Here is a 19,516-nt window from a genome sequence, read left to right on the forward strand (position 1 = left end):
ACCCACAGCTATTAAGTCGACCAAGGAGGCCACATATTGCAGCTACGTAGTGCGTGAGATGCAGACAGTTTCAAATTACGTGACCTTGGTTTTTAGGGATCGGCTCTCACTTACAGTAGGGTGGCCAAGCCATTTTTTTCTCTTGTTTATACACACAGTTTAAATGGATTTTTAGCAAGAATGGAGTAAAAGAGAAAAATAAAAAAAAAATTATGCAAATAGCTGTATCCAATCAAAAGTTATGAAGTTTTAAAGCAAAAAAATGCCATTTTTTCGCGGACAATTTTCGGCAAATTTTAAAATTATTTCAATGAATGCCGATTCCTTCAAGTTTGGCAACCCATAATTTTTTATTTACTTCACATGGAATCATTAAACTATGTGTCTTGTGCACAGATTTACCAAATATTACGGAAAAATCAAGATTTGACTGATGCACAGTCTTGGATTTTGAAACTGTGAGTGTTGAAAAATGAAAATATTTTGTCTGACTTAGTCAAAATTGCGGCGGCACCGTACCATCGAAAAATGGATGGATTTTTATGTTTTTATAAATTTTGAATTCACATAACTTAAAAACTAGAGCTCACAATACAATGAAATTTTGTCACAATGTAATTTAATAACACTCAATTCTAACAAATCAATTTAAACTGCCAATTGTCTTTTAATGCAGTTCATTTTCAGCCATGAAATTGTAAGAAATAGCTGTCCCTAACTTCAGCCTCAGGCAGGCTGTCAATGGTGTGTCAGTGTGACTGCCTTCCGCCGCCATCTTGAGTTACACTGTACTGAGGTCTATGAATGAACATGATTTTGTTTTTATGATTCGTACTTGTGCTCGTGGACAGATTTTTGTCATATTTCACAGAAATGTTGGAATGATGTTTAAAAAGAGCATGCTACAAGTTTTATGGCAAAATATGTATCTAAATGGGAAAAATCTACACCGAATTCACCGTACTCACTTTACCTCGTGTTTGCTGGCTAAAATTCCCAGAATATAACAAAAACTCACCACTACATGTAAATGGGATGGTCTGCCACTTCCTGGCCAAGTTTCATAGTTCTATGACAGCGTGCACAGGGCCCGAAAGCAGTTCCGTTGCGAAATAGGTATTGACTGGATTCAGAAGTGCGTGCCATGAGCGGCGACCGCTCGAGCGCTGTGGCCGGTCAGTACTAAGTGGCATTTTTGGAGAGGAAAAACACTATTTTTCTATCGTTTTTTCTTCAGTTTTTTAATGAAACCTGCCTCATACATAGATTTTAATTGGAAATATCTATTTTTCAGTAACTGAGCTACTTATTTTCAGAAAAAATGGCGTTTAAAATTTCACGAAAATCAAATTTCACTTTCAGTGTGCGTGAGTTGCGTATAATGTCGCAACATTTTAGCTTAAGTTTGGCCACCCTACTTACAGAAAACAAATCTGCACTGAAGAGTAACGAAAACGAAACTTGAATCTGCTCTCTTGACGAATACATTCATCAATAAACTTTGAAAGACTGCTGTGCTCAGTGAGCAAACATGTAAACAGGTAAAAGAGTTGCAGATGTACATGTGCATATGCATGGCAGATAAACACTAGCAGAGCAGTTGTTTGTGATCTCAGCTTGATAATAAAGAGCAGCAGCCAGTCATGCACATTGTAAATCACACAATCTTATCACTCTTATGCAAAGATTTTAATTTGGACTAGGTTGTGGAAAAATTCCAAATTCAAAAATGTTTTCTAAATGGCCAAAATCTACAGAAAAGACTAAAGTATTCTCACATTTCTTCTGGGACATTTCAGATTTGGTAATAGTCCTTCATTTTAACAAGATGTAGTTCTTGTTTGAATCTGTTTTTTCCCTCTTTGAATTCACTTCATATGGCCAAACTCTTGCTCTCTGTTACAAATTACTGGTACAGTAATTAGAAATTTAGGGCAAGTACTTTTTCCTCTCGGGCAAGTAAAAATGAAATTCACGTGTCCCACGGTTAGTAAGTTTGAAAATTTTTTTCGAGGCATGCAGTATGGTTTGACTTTTTGTGACGTGTACTCACCATATTTCAAGAATTTATAAATTAGAATGAGTATGTGGCAATGACAAAATGTTGTATTATACCGATCACATAATGTGTTAAACTGCCACCAGATTTTTCATAATTGCCACCAGATTTCATATCCGGTGGCAAACTTTTGCCACAAGAAATAAAAAAAGTATTTCTATCCCTGAGCCCCTGTTACCAGCAGTGGTTGATTGACTTGCAACGGGGGTGACCAGCAGTAACAGAACTAGAAAGATTATGTCGGCCATTTCAGCAGTTTTTGATGTATGATGTTATGTCAACTTGTGTGTGACAACTTTCAAACAGAAATACAAGTAAGAAGAACAAAATTTTTCTGTAGGTTTACCTTGAAGTATACATAGGTGTGTCTGTTTTTCACCCTGATTGTAAAGATCACTGGCTTGGAGAGGTCAAAAAGTGTCTCTCAAAAACACAAAAGAAAGAATAATGTCTGGCTATTGATAATCCAGGGTTACTAAGCAATGATGTAAACTGCTGACTCAGCCCACGTCATGTGATTACTTTTGTTGTCATAGTTGTTGTGCCATCATGTGAGATACTGAAATACTGTGTTACAGTATGTATAAGGATCTAATGGTGCAAAACTTGGACAGAGTCTCAGGACAGGAAGTCTGATAATCAGATAATAAAAAGTCAGCTGGTGTAAATTTTTGATCAACACCATGGCATTGTTCTCTTTTTTCCTAAATCTACAAAAAGTGAGAATGCGTAAAACTTGCAATCATGTACTCTTCTATAATCAGAACATCTCAGACAAGCACACACGTTATCTGGCACTTTTTGGTATCATGACAACATGTTACCCAACCTCCCTGTCAATAGAGTCAATGCAGTTACCATAGATAACAATGAGTGTGGGCCAAGGGATGATGAAATGGTAAAGTCATTTTGTGCATAAGATGTTTTCCTTTCCCGTCTCACATTGTGAAGTCTCATTTGTATTAAATTTGTCTAGCTTTTATCCATTGAGGTTTGTCAAACCTATCATGGTGATCCGTTATGCCAAGTGTATTCATTCCTGACCTCTCATGCTTTAAAATATAACTTTCAAAAATTAATAGTTTCCCTTTTATTCAATGAAGGGTCTAATGATATCACAAAATTTACAGAGAGTCTACATTATGACATCAAACTTTTACGGTAAAATGTTAAATTTTATTTCTGTCAATAATGCTGTGGGGATTTTTTTCTATGAAGGTTACTTCCAATATTTGAAGTTACCTTGTACAGACTACCAGGATGACCAACAGAAATAGAACCAAAGCTTTTGTGGGCATCTTGTTTTTTTTCTTAATAACATGAGACTCTGAAGACTTTTATGTCCATATAACCAGGAAATTTGAAGTGAAAAATAAAAGTGTTGTTGCAGTATAAAATACCGTATGTTAATTGGCTCTTTTACAATTGAAATTTGCAGTGTCAAATGGTTATACTTCAAGCTAACAGTAGCTCTGTTATGCATGACCTGTATTGTGTCTGCACTTTGATATTCTTTATGTCATCTATTTCTGCATCTGTGATCATCTATTATCTCATTGTCTTATTGTTGCAAGTTAATTTTCTGGTTTATCCAGATGTGCCAGGTTGTGTCCATGGAATAAGTAAAAAAACTTGATATTCCATCTGATAGGAATTGACCATTGATGAGATATGTTCATACAACCCCTATGGAAAGAAGTCTGTCTTTTATGGCACATCTAGTAGGTAATAATTTTAAAGGTGTAAGTGGACTTTCTTTGTGACGCATTGTTTACTGACTGAGTAGTTACAAAGCTGAAATTTTTCCTCACACCAAAGGTATTTATTTTACCCCTACTTGAGAAAACCAATGTTACGAGGGTGTCATGGGAACAGACTCACAATATAAACAAGTTGGCAGTTGTTCAAAATCAGTAATGACAGTATGATCTCAAAGTCCTTGCAGAATCTTTAATACCTTTGATCAACCACTGTATTATCTTAGTTTGGTTTAATCTGAATTAACTTTGATCATGAAAAAAAATACTGTGTCACTGGACACTGTTTGTTGCTTCTGATGCCCATAAAACTCTACGTTCCTTGAAAGTCAAAAGTTCCAAAATATGCCTTTTTTAGTCCATATAAGGAAAGCTATTTTTCAAACCAGAATGCCACCTTAAAAAGTGATAAAAATTACAATAGTACAGGTACTCCTTATTGTGTACTTATGAAATCAATCATGGAAAATCATTTTCTGGTCACCTTACAATACACTACTTACATACACTAACAAAAGCTGTTACACCATTCTCACATGTACATTGATATATTACGGAAATTAACAATGTGTGAAGAACAGTATAACCAGGAAATTTGAAGTGAAAAAAAAAGTGTTGTTGCAGTATAAAATACCGTATGTTAATTGGCTCTTTCCCAATAGACGATTTTCCGCTGATTGCGAGATCTCGCGAGACTTTATTACATGCCCGTAGAAACAGGTTTCCAGCTTAGTAATACAAGTCAAACTTAGTATGGAACTAGAAAAAGTGCAGAACTGAGCAAATGTTGCAACTTCATATATTTTATGCAGTGTTTAACGTAATTAGCGACTTGTCCTGTTTTACGCAGTTTGTCCTGTGTTGCGAGAACGCGTCCACTGCGAACCACATATTCTCGCGATATCTCGGAATGTCACGCGCGGTTCGGAACATGGTCTATTGAAATTGCAGTGTCAAATGGTTATACTTCAAGCTAACAGTAGCTCTGTTATGCATGACCTGTATTGTGTCTGCACTTTGATATTCTTTATATCATCTATTGCTGCATCTGTGATCATCTATTATCTTATTGTCTTATTGTTGCAAGTTAATTTTCTGGTTTATCCAGGTGTGCCAGGTTGTGTCCATGGAATAAGTAAAAAACTTGATATTCCATCTGATAGGAATTGACCATTTATGAGATATGTTCGTACAACCCCTATGGAAAGAAGTCTGTCTTTTATGGCACATCTAGTAGGTAATAATTTTAAAGGTGTAAGTGGACTTTCTTTGTGATGCATTGTTTACTGAGTAGTTACAAAGCTGAATTTCTTCCTCACACTAAAGGTATTTATTTTTACCCCTACTCGAGAAAAAAATGTTACAAGGGGGTCAAGGGAACATACTCACAATATAAATTAGTTGGCAGTTGTTCAAGATCAGTAAAATAAATTGCAACACATACATGTAAAAGTTTTTTCACCCTTGATCTTGTCTTTTCATCAGCATACCTTTATATTTGTGGGACAGTATGATCTCAAAGTCCTTGCAAAATCTTTAATACCTGTGATCAACCACTGTATTATCTTAATTTGGTTTAATCTGAATTAGCTTTGATCATAAAAATAATACTATGTCACTGGACACTGTTTGTCTCTTCTGATGCTCATAAAACTCTACGTTCCTTGCAAGTCAAAAGTTCCAAAATATGCCTTTTTAGTTCATATAAGGAAAGCTATTTTTCAAACCAGAATGCCACCATTAATAGTGATAAAAATTACAATGATAATAGTACTGGTACTCCTTATTGTGTACTTATGAATTCATTCATGGAAAATCATTTTCTGGTCACCTTACAACACACTACTCATGTACACAAACAAGAGCTCTCAGACTGTTATCATGTATAAATTGATATACCGGTATTACAGAAATTAAATTTGTGTGAAGACCAATGAAATGATATTGTAGTCCTGTAGCTTTGTGAGATTCAAATTCTATAGCAGACTGGAGAAAGGATTGTTTCAATTCAATTTGATTCAAATTACTTTATTGTCCATTAATGAAACATGCACAAATGGAAAATTACCTCTAGGCACCACAAAGCTCCTGACTTGCCATAAAATCGCACACATGTACACTATCTTGGAAAAAAAAGTTTAAAACTGCCATAGCTGAATAAAATATTCTTGCTTACATTGAAATCTGTGCCTCAAATTGAGTTTCTCATATCATGTCACATATTCCTTTCATTTGTATGGTGTATTTTCAAATTTTCAAATTTTTGTTTTTATTTGCTTTTTCACAAAATATGTTGATGAAGTTAAAAAATAATTTTCACAGATCAATCCATGTTTGCTTAACACCCAGGCGCAAAATAAATATTTCCATTGTGTACTGGTAGTTAGTCAGGAAATGCTAACTAAACATGCGAGTGTGTTCTGTGATGTTGTATTCTTTTTGTCGCTGAGGAGAGTTCCCCATACTTGCCATATATACCGTACATGCACTGTAAGTTTATGTCTTGTCTGAATGTTAAATGCCTGGGCTTGCATTTGAACACCTACAGGGATCAGTAGTACAGCATGCGCCCTCAATGGTTTTGGCACATTAACCTCTCATCTACAAGACAAAAATATCGAACAGTTGTCAGTTATCAAATAATTTGTTTCATTCAAAATTAGGTGACTGAGTAAACGACATGAAAAGTTTTTCAATTTGTTTGCCCACACTATCATCCTCTCTAATATTCTTCAGTAAGGGATCTTCTCAAAATCATATGTTGCCTAGCTCTCCAGATAATTCATTTAAGGATTGACATTGACAGTTATATTTTCAATCCATATTTTCACGTAGAAGAAGTCAAACGCCTGACAAGTGGTCATTCTTTTTCTGCTTGGTCATTGAAGAGTTAAAAAAAATGTTTTTTGTTCAAAATAGTATGAATACGGTTGTTTTACTATAAAACAAGTGTTCTTTTAGGTTTTTTTACTCAATAAAGTGTACTTGCAAATCTTCAATCAACCTTGTTGAGCTGTTTACAGCAATCAACAGCTTGATATACGGTACTGGGCAAAAAACCCTGTCTCTGATTTTTGAAATTCGCTTTTGTGTTCACACAATGAGCCTTCTAAGTGTCAACTTCACGATTGTTCCATAAACTATTGGCCTGGTTGTTCACATTTGACGAGATATCTTCACTTCCAGGTACTTCAGTGGAAATCTTAGACATGGTCTTTCAGATTTATTCATTCACTGTCCACAGTTTGATCCAGTTTTGATCTGGTTTTATCAAATTTGATTCAGTTTGATCTGGTTTAGTCTGGTTTGATCCGATTTAGTCCAGTTTAATCCAGTTTGATTCAGTTTGATCAGGTTTGACCTGTTTAGTCTTGTTTGATCTGTTTTGATCCAGTTTGATCCAGTTTGATATCCTGTTTGATCCTGTATGATCCTTTTTAGTCCAGTTTGATCGAGTTTGATCAAGTTTGATCCCGTTTCATCTGGTTTAGTCCAGTTTGATCCAGTTTGATCCGGTTTGTTCCGGGTTGATCCGGTTTCATTTGGTTTGATCCGGCTTGATCCAGTTTGATCCAGTTTAGTTCAGTTTGATCCAGTTTGATCTGGTTTGAACCAGTTTGATCCAGTTTAGTCCAGTTTGATCCAGTTTGATCCAGTTTGATCTGGTTTGATCTAGTTTGGTCCAGTTTTGTCCAGTTTGATCCAGTTTGAACTGGTTTGGTCCAGTTTGATCTAATTTTATCTAGTTTGATCCGGTTTAACCCTGATCTGGTTCCGTCCAGTTTGATCTGGTTTGATCCGGTTTGATTCAGTTTGGTCTGGTTTGATCTGGTTTAATTCCGTTTAATCTAGTTTGATCTGGTTTCATCCAGTTTGATCCAGTTTGATCCGGTTTCATCCGGTTTGATCCAGTTTGATATGGTTTGATCAAGTTTCGTCTTATCTGGTTTGGTCCAGTTTGATCCTTATTGATCCAGTTTCATCAAGTTTGATCAAGTTTGATCGGGTTTAGTCCAGTTTGAACCAGTTTGATCCGGTTTGATCCGGTTTATTCGAGTTTCATCCAGTTTGATTTGGTTTGATTAAGTTTTTTCTGGTTTGATCCAGTTTGATCCGGTTTAGTCCAGTTTGATCCAGTGATCCAGTATAGTCTAGTTTGATCTGGTTTGCTCCAGTTTGATCCGGTTTCATCCAGTCTCATCTGGTTTGGTCCTGTTTGATCCAGTTTTGTCCAGTTAAGGCCAGTTTGATCCCGTCCTATCCGGTTTGATCCAGCTTGATCTGTTTTAGTCTAGTTTGATCAGGTTTGGTCCAGTTTTATCCAGTTTTTTCCGATTTCATCCAGTTTGATCCGGTTTGATCCAGTTGTATATCCTGTTTTATCAAGTTTGATCTTGTTTAGTCTAGTTTGATGAGGTTTGGTCCGGTTTTATACAGTTTGATCGAGTTTTATCCAGTTTGATCTAATTTGATCCAGTTTGATCCGGTTTGATCCAATTTAGTCAAGTTTGATCTGGTTTGATCTGGTTTATTCCAGTTTCATCCAGTTTGATCTGGTTTGATTCAGTTCTTTCTGTTTTGATCTAGTTTGATTTAGTTTAGGCCAGTTTGATCTGGTTTGATCTAGTTTGATCCAGTTTGATTCAGTTTAGTGTAGTTTGAGCCAGTTCTATCCAGTTTGATCCGGATTGATCCAGTTTAGTCTAGTTTGATCCAGTTTGATCTGGTTTGATCCATGTTGTTCTGTTTTAGTCCAGTTTGATCTGGTTTGATCAAGTTTGATCCGGTTTGATTCAGTTTAGTTTAGTTTGATCTGGATTGATCCCGTATTGATCATGATATAGGCCAGTTTGATCCTGTTTGATCTAGTTTTTTTTCAAGTTTGATCCTTTTTAGTCAAGTTTGATCCAGTTTGATCCTGTTTATTCCATTTTCATCAAGTTTGATCTGGTTTGATTAAGTTTTTTCTGGTTTGATCCAGTTTGATGCGGTTTAGTCTTGTTTGATCAGGTTTTGTCTGGTTTGAACCAGTTTGATTCGGTTTGATCAGGTTTAATCCAGTTTGATTTAGTTTATTCCAGTTTGATCCAGTTTTATCTGGTTTGATCTAGTTTGATCATGTTTAGTCCAGTTTGATCTGGTTTGATCCAGTTTGTTCCTGTTTGACCAAGTGTAGGTTAGTTTGATCCAGTTTAATCCAGTTTCGTCCAGTTTGATCTGGTTTGATCTGGTTTGATCCAGTTTAGTCAAGTGTGATCCAGTTTGATCCTGTTTATTCCAGTTTCATCCAGTTTGATCCGGTGTGATCTAGTTTTGTCCGGTTTGATCCAGTTTGATCCGGTTTTGTCCAGTTTGATGCAGTTTGATCTGGTTTATTTATTTATTTACACTTTTATTGAAGGGCCGAGTTACTTGTACAGTAATTTTCATCGGGGCTCAAGCAAAATTACAATAATTACATCTACAAAGGAACATTCATTTTCTCATAATCTTTCAAGTCAGATTTAAAGGTGTACAGAACAGTAGTTTGTTTGATTTCAATTGGTAAAGCATTCCACAGTTTGGCAGCACAGTATTAAAAGCTACGTTGACCATATTTAGAGAAGCATCTACCGGTAGGTACATAAGAATCCTGGTGAGAAGTAGACCGTGTATGATGACTATGTACATCACTCTGAGCGTTAAACAAATCGGATAAATACTGTGGACCATACCCTTTCAAACAGCCATATTTATTTATAAATCATGTTTGATCCAGTTTGATCTGGTTAAATCTAGTTTGATCTTGTTGGATCCAGTGTGATCCAGTTTGTTCCAGTTTGATCCAGTTTCATCTGGTTTAGTCTAGCTTGATCCAGTTTGATCCAGTTTAGTTCAGTTTGATCCACTTCGATCCGTTTTTTGTTACAATTTGATCCATATTAGTCAAATTTGATGTGGTTTGATCCGGTTTATTCCATTTTAATCCAGTTTGATCCGGTTTGATCTAATTTGATCCAGTTTGATTCAGTTTAGTGCAGTTTGATAAAGTCCTGTCTGGTTTGATCCAGCTTGATCTGGTTTAGTCCAGTTTGATCTGGTTTGATCCATTTTGATTGGTTTTAGTCCAGTTTGATCTGGTTTGATCAAGTTTGATCCGGTTTGACCCAGTTTAGTGTAGTTTGATCTGGTTTGATCCGGATTGATCCAGTTTAGGCCAGTTTGATCCTGTTTGATCCGGTTTTTTTCCTGTTTGATCTAGTTTAGTCAAGTTTGGTCCAGTTTGATCCGGTTTATTCCATTTTCATCAAGTTTGATCTGCTTTGATTCATTTTTTTCTGGTTTGATCCGGTTTGATCCAGTTTGATCCGGTTTAGTCTTGTTTGATCAGGTTATGTCTGGTTTGATCCAATTTGATCCGGTTTGATCAGGTTTAATCCTGTTTGATCTGGTTTATTCCAGTTTGATCCAGTTTTATCTGGTTTGATCCAGTTTGATCTGGTTTAGTCCAGTTTGATCTGGTTGGATCTGGTTTGTTCTGGTTGGATCCAGTTTGGTCGAGTTTGGTCCAATTTGATCAAGTTTGATCTGGTTTGATCCAGTTTAGTCAAGTTTGATCTAGTTTGATCCTGTTTATTCCAGTTTCATCCAGTTTGATCCTGTTTGATCCAGTTCTATCTGGTTTGATCCAGTTTAATCCAGTTTTGTCCAGTTTGATGCACTTTGATCTGGTTTAATCCGGTTTGATCAGGTTTAGTCTAGTTTGATCAGGTTTGGTCCGGTCTTATACAGTTTGATCCAATTTGATCAGGTTTGATCCAGTTTCTTCCAGTTTGATCCAGTTTGATCTGGTTTGATCCATTTTGATCCGGTTTAGTCCAATTTTATCTGGTTTGATCCAGTTTGATCCGGTTTGACCCAGTTTAGTGTAGTTTGATCCAGTTTGATCAAGTTTGATCCTGTTTAGTCCTTTTGGATCTGGTTTGATCCGGTTGGATCCAGTTTGGTCCGGTTTGGTCCAGTTCTATCTGGTTTGATCGAGTTTAGTCAAGTTTGATCCGGTTTGATCCAGTTTAATCGGGTTTGATCCGGTTTGATCAGTTTGATCTTGTTTGATCCAGTTTGATCCAGTTTAGTCCAGTTTGATCCAGTTTGATCCGGTTTGATCCTGTTTGATCCAGTTTGATCTGGTTAAGTCTAGTTTGAGCTAGTTGGATCCAGTTTGATCCAGTCATTATGGCATTAAGTAATTTAATATAGCAGAGTAGGCATTAATCTGCGTTTCCTTGATTGGATAAAAATGCAATCCAATTAAACTGCTCTCTTTGGATATTTTTGTAGGATATAAGTTTTAATTGTAATACTGTGGAAAGAAAAATAATGTTAGCCAATATCACTTATTATATTAGCTCCCTCTGTTATTTGTCATAGCACAACATGTAATCTTGCATGTACCAGCTATTACACATGATGTAAATAGCAATTCTTTCATGCTATGTGTGAATTTGCTATATCTGCCCTCTTGAGTCAGCATTTGTGACTTTTGATTATAATTGTGATGAGATTGTACCACCTGGGAATCCTTAAAGATCAGTATAAAAGCTGTGTCTTTGTGTCCTGTGTCGTGTAGGTTTGTATTGGAAAGACAAATCTTGCTCGACCTATTTTCTGTGTAAATCTCAGTGGATCATTGGCTTAATCCCCTACATGGAACATCAAGAATTCACCCTCTCACGAACAAAAGTTTACAGTACTTTACTAAAATTAAATTGGCTTCAGCTAGGTAGAATAGACATTGAAGAGTTAAGTTTTAGTGCAGAATTCATACAAGCATACTGAAGCATCTCGTATTCATCTTTCTGTCAATGTTTCCATGGGGCTTCATTGAAATTATTACTGTTAGAGTGTTGGTAATGTTCCAGATTATTTATTTTATTTTGTGAAGAGTTTCTCAGATTATTTTTTAATGCCATGCAGCTTTTGCGTAGATTGAGTTTCAGATAGAATAAGATAATTTGTTTCAAGAATAATTTCCCCTTCAGGTTTTTTCATCATCACGACATGATACGCAATGCATTAAAGCCTTTCTTTGACTAATTTCTGAGTCTTTTGACCTTCATTAGTGTTTCCTTGAGAGTGTCAGTATTCTGCCAACTTTTCCAAGCAATGCCATAGTCAGTTACTCTCTTGGATGTATAGTAGTGACCATTGAGATTTGCTTGATAACAAGAACTGCCAGCTAAGAACCACCATCCCCCACGATATGCACTGCCGTAACAGGCACAGCATGAGCTACTTGTTCCGTAACTGTAATTGTCTTTTGTACTGAATTTTGCAGTGGCATGAGACCCCATAGAATCACCGGCAGTTCCAGAGTATTCACCTAGCCACAATGCATACTCCTTGGCTTCATTTCCAACTCTAAACAGATCATATTCTGCATAAGTTGAATTGCCGTCCCAGTTTTGCAGGTCAATTCTGAGTTTGTATTCATCACTACGCAGGAGGTGATACATTTTCTCATTGCCCAGCCAGTGTTCACCAGTGATCTGACCAAATCCATATTTGTAGGACTGCCATTCATTCTTGAATGTTATGGATCCATCATTCCGACGTTGTACCACAGTCCATGCTCCATCATCCTGAACCTCACAGTAAACTGGAAATGGTCCTGGATGACTCTGTGGTTGAATGACGTGAACACCCTCCTCCAGTTTATTTCCATTCAGAATATATGCATGCTGACAGTCTTGGAAAGACAAAATAATGGAATTAATTAATTAATTAAGGAAAGTGTCTCTTGAAAGAGATTATTTCAGAAGTTTCCTACTATGAGAAATATACTCATATTGTGATTTATTTATTTTTAGCTCACATTTGGTTTTACCAATGTGAGTTTATCGTATAGGCTGAAGTCGATGGCGTCTGTATGTATGTGTGTATGTATGTATGTAATATGTATGTATGTACGTACAGTATGTCCGTCAACATCAAAAACACGCAAACCGCTGCACGTTTCATCTTGCTATTTGGTGTGTGGATGTATCCTGGGCTGTAGATGGGATTTTGTTCAAATGAAGTCTGCATTGCCAAAATTATGCAAATGAGCTTACAAAATGTGAAAATGGTTAAGAATTAAAAACTCAAGAACCGCTTTTTTGATTGCTTTGAAAATTTGTGTGCAAGTACCTTAGGTGAACCTTATATAGTTTGCCTAATTTAAAATTATATTCCAAATACTTTCGTACCTTTAGAGTAATGTGTACAAGACAGCCGAGCGGCCACAGCCGTGTTTTGGGCGCTGCTCACTGTATGTCTCAAACGCTGCCTGCATGATTTCCGTTCGCACAGTTATCAATAAAATGCATGTTTGAACAGTAAAATTGTAGACAAGTGATTTTAAAATTCGCCATTTGTATAAAGTTAGTAACGTTAACTGTAGAGCTGAGCGGCCACAGCCGTGCACGGAGCACTGTTCACTGTATGTCTCAATAGCTGCCCGCACGATTTCCGTTTGCACAGATTTTAATAAATGCATGTTTCAACATTAAAATTACAGACAAGTGATTTTAAGAGACGTTGTGCGCCTGTGCTCCAGTACCTAAGTTGGAGACCTTATTTGCTAAATATTTCTCAAATGGACCAATTCAAACCGAATGTGAGCACATAGTGTCCTTGACGGTATTTTTAATGCAAATAAAACTTACCAACTGGATAGGAAGTGGTGTTCAAAAGTGGGTAAGATGATTTTCCCTTCTCCAGATGGTCAATTCTGTCTGAGAGTCTCTGCAGTGCTTCACCATTACAAGGAGATTCATTCTGGTCTGGCATTATGAATGTGTAAGCACATCTGCCATCTTTGACATAACGACTCAGATCCACCAAGCCCCTGTTACCAGCTGTGGTTGATTGACTTGCAACAGGGGTGACCAACAGTAACAGAACTAAGATTATTTCAGCCATTTCAGCAGTTTTTGATGATGTACGATATGTTGTCAACTTGTGTGTGACAATTAACTTCTAACCGAAATTAGAAGTTAGAACTTCAGAAGACCAAATTTACCGTAAGCTTACCCTGAAGTATACGCAGGTGTGTCTGTTTTTCCCTCTACGTAAAGAGCACAGAGTTGGAGAGGGCAAAATAAGTGTCTCTCTTACACAACAGAAAGAACAATATTTTGCTATTGACAATGCAGGGCAGCAATAATATGCTGACTCAGACGTACTGTGTGTAATGAAGCTTTTGTTGTAGTTGTTATGTCACCAGGTGTAACGTACAGAAATACTGCATGTATATAGAGTGGTTCAAAACTTTGGCATTATTATTCTAAGTCTTAGGACAGGAAGCCAGATAATCAGATGATAAAGTCAGTAAAAATTTTTGATCAACACCAGGACATTGTCCTCTTTTTTCCTAAAATTTACAAAAAATGAGAATGTGTAAAACTTGCAATCATTGTACTCTTCTATAATTAGAACATCTCAGACAAGAACACACGTTATCTAGCACTTTTTTTGTCTCACAACAAAGGTTCTCCTTGAATTAATACCATGTTTAACATGTCATGTCGACACTACTTTAATACTTTACTTCCCTGTAGGTTCACAGTAGATAACAATGGGTGTGACCGAAGGGACCGTGAAAGGGTAGAGTCGTTGTGTGTATAAGATGTTGTCCTTTCTTGTAGACATTGTAAATCCATTTGTATTGATTTTGTCTAGCTTTTGTGCACTGTGGTTGACCAACTTATTTTGAACATGCCTCTATGAAAGTGATCAGTCATGTCAACTGTATTCAATCCTGACCTCCCATGCTTTAAAAATATCTCTCCCAAAATTTATAATTTAAATATTTAGTCAAGGGTCTACTAATACCGGTACCACAAAATTTACAGATAGTCCACATTATGACACCCAACCTTAACAGTAAAATGTTAACTTAAAATTAATATTTCAATAATGCAATGGGGTTGTCTGTCTATGAAGGTTACCTGTATTTCCAATATTTGAACAAATGCCAAATACAGACTACTGTAGTTTTACTGCACTATTACCATAACCCCAAATAGCATAACATTATCAAATGCTATGCAATTTTCATATGATTTAGTAAAATGTGAAAAACCAATATTTTTTGAAGATTTAAATTACCCAGAGGTATTTGCAGACTCTGGAAGCAAATCTGACATGGAGTCAAAATTAAATACTCCTTGAAGATGACCCCAAGATATTAAAATTTCTGGTAATAATTTATGTGTGTCCCTGCAAATAGTCACATCTTTCATTATCAATTCTCCTTAAATGAGCAATGTGAAATGTCTTTTTGTTCTATCAAAAAGTCATCAATTTGGACATCAAGAATTATTATGAACTCTATTTGTGCATACTTTCTTCTTCATTTGAATCTACAGCATAAAACAGGACTAACACTTGATCCCTACCGATTTAAATAACACAATTAAGTTCTTTGGACCCCTCAGCCAAATCAGTGATGAAGATTTGAAAGGACTAAAGAAAGTGACAGATTTTCACGCTGTCTCATATGCCAGAGACTATTTCAAAAGATTCTACTTTCACAAGGCTAGGGTATTAGAGTTCAAGGCAGAAATTGAAGTATAATCCATCAACATTGTTAGCTCATTATATTAAAGTTTGTAAAGAAGATGATTTTTCATATCAATTTACTGTCCTACTTGATCTGTCATTATGGCATCAAGTCATTTAATGTAGCAGAGTAGGCATTAATCTGTGTTTCCATGATTGGATAAAAATGCTAATCCACTTAAACTGTTCTCTCTGGATATTTTAGTAGGATATACGTTTTATTTGTAATACTGTGGAAAGGAAAATATTGTTAGCCAATGTCACTTAATTATTACATCAGCTCCCTCTATTATATGACACAGCACGATAAGCAATCTTGCATGTACCAGCTATTACACATGATGTATATAGCAATTCTTTCATGCTGTGTGTGCATTTGCTATATCGCCCTCTGGAGTCAGCATTTGTCACTTTTGATTATAATTGTGATGAGATTGTACTACCAGGGAATCCTTAAAGATCAGTTGAAAAAGCTGTGTCTTTGTGTCCTGTATCATGTAGGTTTGTATTGGAAAGACAAATCTTGCTCAACCTATTTTCTGTGTAAATCTCAGTGGATCATTGGCTTAATCCCCTACATGGAACATCATAAATTCACCCTTTCACTAACAAAAGTTTAAAGTACCTTCCTAAAAAAAATTGGCTTCAGCTAGGTAGGATAGACATTGAAGAGTTAAGTTCTACTGCAGAATTCATACAAGCATACTGAAGCATCTCATATTCATCTTTCTGTCAATGTTTCCATGGGGCTTCATTGAAATTATTACTGTTAGTAATGTTCCAGATTATTTATTTTATATTGTGAAGAGTTTCTCAGTTCCCAGTACACGCCACCTTTGTTTTAAGGCAGACAAGTTGAATCTGCTTTGAATTATTGTAGCATATTAACGTTGTGGGTTCAGGACTGTGATGCATATAAAAAGACAAATGATGATGATGTCATTTCTAAATATATGTGTGTCATTGTTCTGGCTATATTCAAATGTAGAATGATACATTTCCCCAGTATTTAAATCTCAGGAGAGTACTTAAGTCCAGTAGAAATGGAAAGATCAGCAAGATCAGAAAAGAATTGTAAAAGTTTGAGAGTCTGAATATCTGTCCCCAAGGCGCGATCTACTGTAAATCACTGAACACTAACATTTGGAGTTTAGACTTGAAAACACCACACTAAAATAGCAATGATGAGAATAGACATAGTATACATACAGTGAACAGAAACTTTAACCTGTTCACCCCAATTTCCTGTAAACAGGTCCATACTCACCATTGATAACAATAGGTTTGGGCCAAACCATGGTGGTGAAAGGTAATATAACGCAAAAAAAACCCATCTAAACCTTAAATCAGATTTGCATTGATTCAAATGAGATTAGTAGCGTTGATTATGTTTCACCTCTTAGAGTAGAGATTGACAGCCACTTATCCTGAAAACATCACATTTATAAAGTCTGTACAAAAATCAGCTCTAAAGTTGGTTTATTAGCAAAACTTAGACACTTATTTCCAAAATATGCTCTACAATGTTTTTATTCTTCCTCATATTTCATACTGTCTGGAGATGTGGGGAAGCACATACCAAATGGTCGTAATGCCTATGTTGTGGGTGTTTTTTTTTCTGGGAAAAAACAAAGAGCAGTATAGGTGAGATTAAGAAATGTAGGAATGTATTTTGAGGTACTTCAAAGCAGTAAGTGTTCAACTGAACTAACAGTGTTCTTAGAGAACTTTATTTCCCACATTCTCATCATTTATTCCATCCCTAGGGGAAATTTATGGTTTTCAAGAAAGATTTTTAACATGATGTATGATATTGATAACTGTCATATGAAGATTTGAATAAATAAACAAATAAATGAATAAAGAAACACACAAACATTATGAGCAAAGCTAGTTTAATTCTACCATCTAATGCCAACCAACCTTTTAATCATGTTTGCCTTTACACCGTTCAGATATTGAACATACAATGTAAGGGTCCAGTTTTTCAGACGTTATTTGTGAAATGTCTGGCATGCAAAGTAAGGTATTGGTATTTGAGACAACAAATGATTCAAAATGGCAAGCTAATGGAGGCCTGGTGTGTTTTATCAGCACAAAAAACAAGGTGACATTTTGAACCTTATCACTTCAAATTGATCATAAACTTACTTATTTTGAATACAGACTCTGAAAGAAACATTTTGTAAGATTGTATTATGCATTCCACAATTGAAATATACCGGTATATTCAAACCAAAGTCAACAGAGTATTATAAGTGAACATGCCACACATGACAGGTACTCATATGTTACAATGTACCTATTACCATGTTTTGATTCTTTTTCATCAATCAACATTTTTACATCACATGAAAAAACAACATGATGATGCACCTCTGGAAAACAATACAGAGTTTATTTCTATTTTCCTTTTAAGAAAGAAATATACATTCCTATAGTGAAATCTTCATGAACTGTGACAAAAAAGTAAAATTCTATTAGAAGTGTTGGAATACATTTACAATTTCAAAAGACATAAATAGAACATGTAAATCTGTTATACTGAGTTGTCAAGTATTGGATATATTTTTTTCAAATCTTCAAATGTTTGTCAAAGAACGATTATCTACAAAGTGTGAATTGCATAAACAGCAGAAAGGAATTATCTATATGAACTACAAATACTCTATATGAATGTGTAATGATTTCCAGTTTCTGGGGCAGAGTTACAGATTGCTTGCAGTTTATTTGACAAGTGGAGATGAAGAGAATGATCTGTTACTGTTTTTTTTCACCTCAGTTGTCTCTGACAAGACATTTTTTTGGAATTTTTTCCTTCCCTAGGCTTTCTTGTTCCAGTTTTGTTGTACACATTTTCACACCAAAGAAACCAAATACCTTTCTGTAAGATGAATGGTTAGTTGCTGCTTGTAATCCTAGTAAAGTGATACTGTCACACACCTATGGTGTTGGCTTACAGAAGATCAACTTCAGCTGCAGCTGCGGGCTTCTATTCAAATACTTTGTTGAATGAGTGTAAGGATTAAGGAACAGCGCATTTTAAAAAATATAGAATTAAGCTTTCAAAATCACACTTAAGCCATTTGGCTCATAGGTCTCCTAACAGAAAGTCAAATATACAGCTATAATGTTTCAATTTTCCTGCCCCTAGACAAATTTGTAACAATGCATGTTACCTGTAGCTGTTGCTACTGTTGTCAAACGTTTCTGTAAATGCACACTATGGATAAGACACTTAATATGGAACAACTCTGGAGCATACAATGTACATGAAAGTTGAGGTATGTAGAGATATGCGTAAATGACTCTACCGGTAGTAAATGAAACAATGGAAGATCCAGCATTATACACACAACATTTTTAGAAATATTTTTGAGGAAATAGATGAAGGCTGAAGGCTACAGTCAATTCACTCATCTCATTCGCTTTTCTGTTTATATGCAAAAATGACTGAGCACCATAGTGTGCCCTCAAATTAATTAAATACAAGTCAATCTAGAAATTTCTGAAAATTGTGCTCATACAGCGTGTGGATAAAATTCTCTGCACCAGGAGAGAACTTTGTTAAGTCATTGGTCAATTTGAAGTTGGAGAGCACACTGCTAGGCATCTCTAGGCTAATAGTGGTCACATGATGTATAAATTGAGTTTAACCTTCATAATTGTATGTAGTGTGATATAGAATGTGACCTACTGGTAATGTGTCTTCATACATTCCACTGGCAGACTGTGGTTTCAAGGGACATGTAATGACTTTCTCATGATTTTCATTTTATCAAGTATGAATTAAGAAGGTATTTAATTTAAGGTAAATCAGAGATTTGACACCGATAGTTTTAGACTTTTACTCATTCTGAGCAAAATCAAGAATTAAATTAGGTCAGTAAGCACAGTTCAGGATTAGTAAAGCTGGAAAGATGTCATTTTAAAGGGACAAAGTTGGCCATTTTTTATGAAGTTTGTTTGATGCAAGATTCTTATATTGTTTGACGTGTTGAAAGATACTGAATAAATGGGTGACGATGTATATATTCAACCCCATTTTTAGACAAATTAAATGAAACCATCGTATAAATGAATTAATGGTCATGACCATTAATTCATTTTCGCGATG

General features: G+C 35.7%; 2 protein-coding genes across 4 annotated transcripts in view; one reads left to right on the forward strand and one right to left on the reverse strand.

Moving 5' to 3' along the window:
* Window positions 1-19,516, forward strand: part of LOC139150839 (probable ATP-dependent RNA helicase DHX40) — a 188,367-nt gene that overhangs the window by 71,388 nt on the left and 97,463 nt on the right. The window lies entirely within an intron of this gene.
* On the reverse strand, window positions 11,712-13,900 carry LOC139152325 (fibrinogen-like protein 1). Its single transcript, XM_070725468.1, has 2 exons — window positions 13,503-13,900; window positions 11,712-12,544 (listed from the first exon to the last, which is right to left on the reverse strand). Exons 1-2 carry the CDS (start codon window positions 13,756-13,758, stop codon window positions 11,889-11,891), a joined length of 912 nt encoding a protein of 303 aa, XP_070581569.1. The 5' UTR covers window positions 13,759-13,900; the 3' UTR covers window positions 11,712-11,888.

The sequence above is a fragment of the Ptychodera flava genome, chromosome 15 (assembly GCF_041260155.1).
Source record: "Ptychodera flava strain L36383 chromosome 15, AS_Pfla_20210202, whole genome shotgun sequence".
Classification (NCBI taxonomy): domain Eukaryota; kingdom Metazoa; phylum Hemichordata; class Enteropneusta; family Ptychoderidae; genus Ptychodera; species Ptychodera flava.

What these genes read in the sequence shown, in the direction of transcription:
- LOC139152325 (XM_070725468.1), bottom strand. Translation starts at nt 13,758, where the DNA reads ATGGCTGAAATAATCTTAGTTCTGTTACTGTTGGTCACCCCTGTTGCA. An exon ending in CACCACTTCCTATCCAGTTG is followed by an intron (nt 12,545 to 13,502) that starts GTAAGTTTTATT and finishes TGTCTTTCCAAG; the next exon opens with ACTGTCAGCATGCATATATT.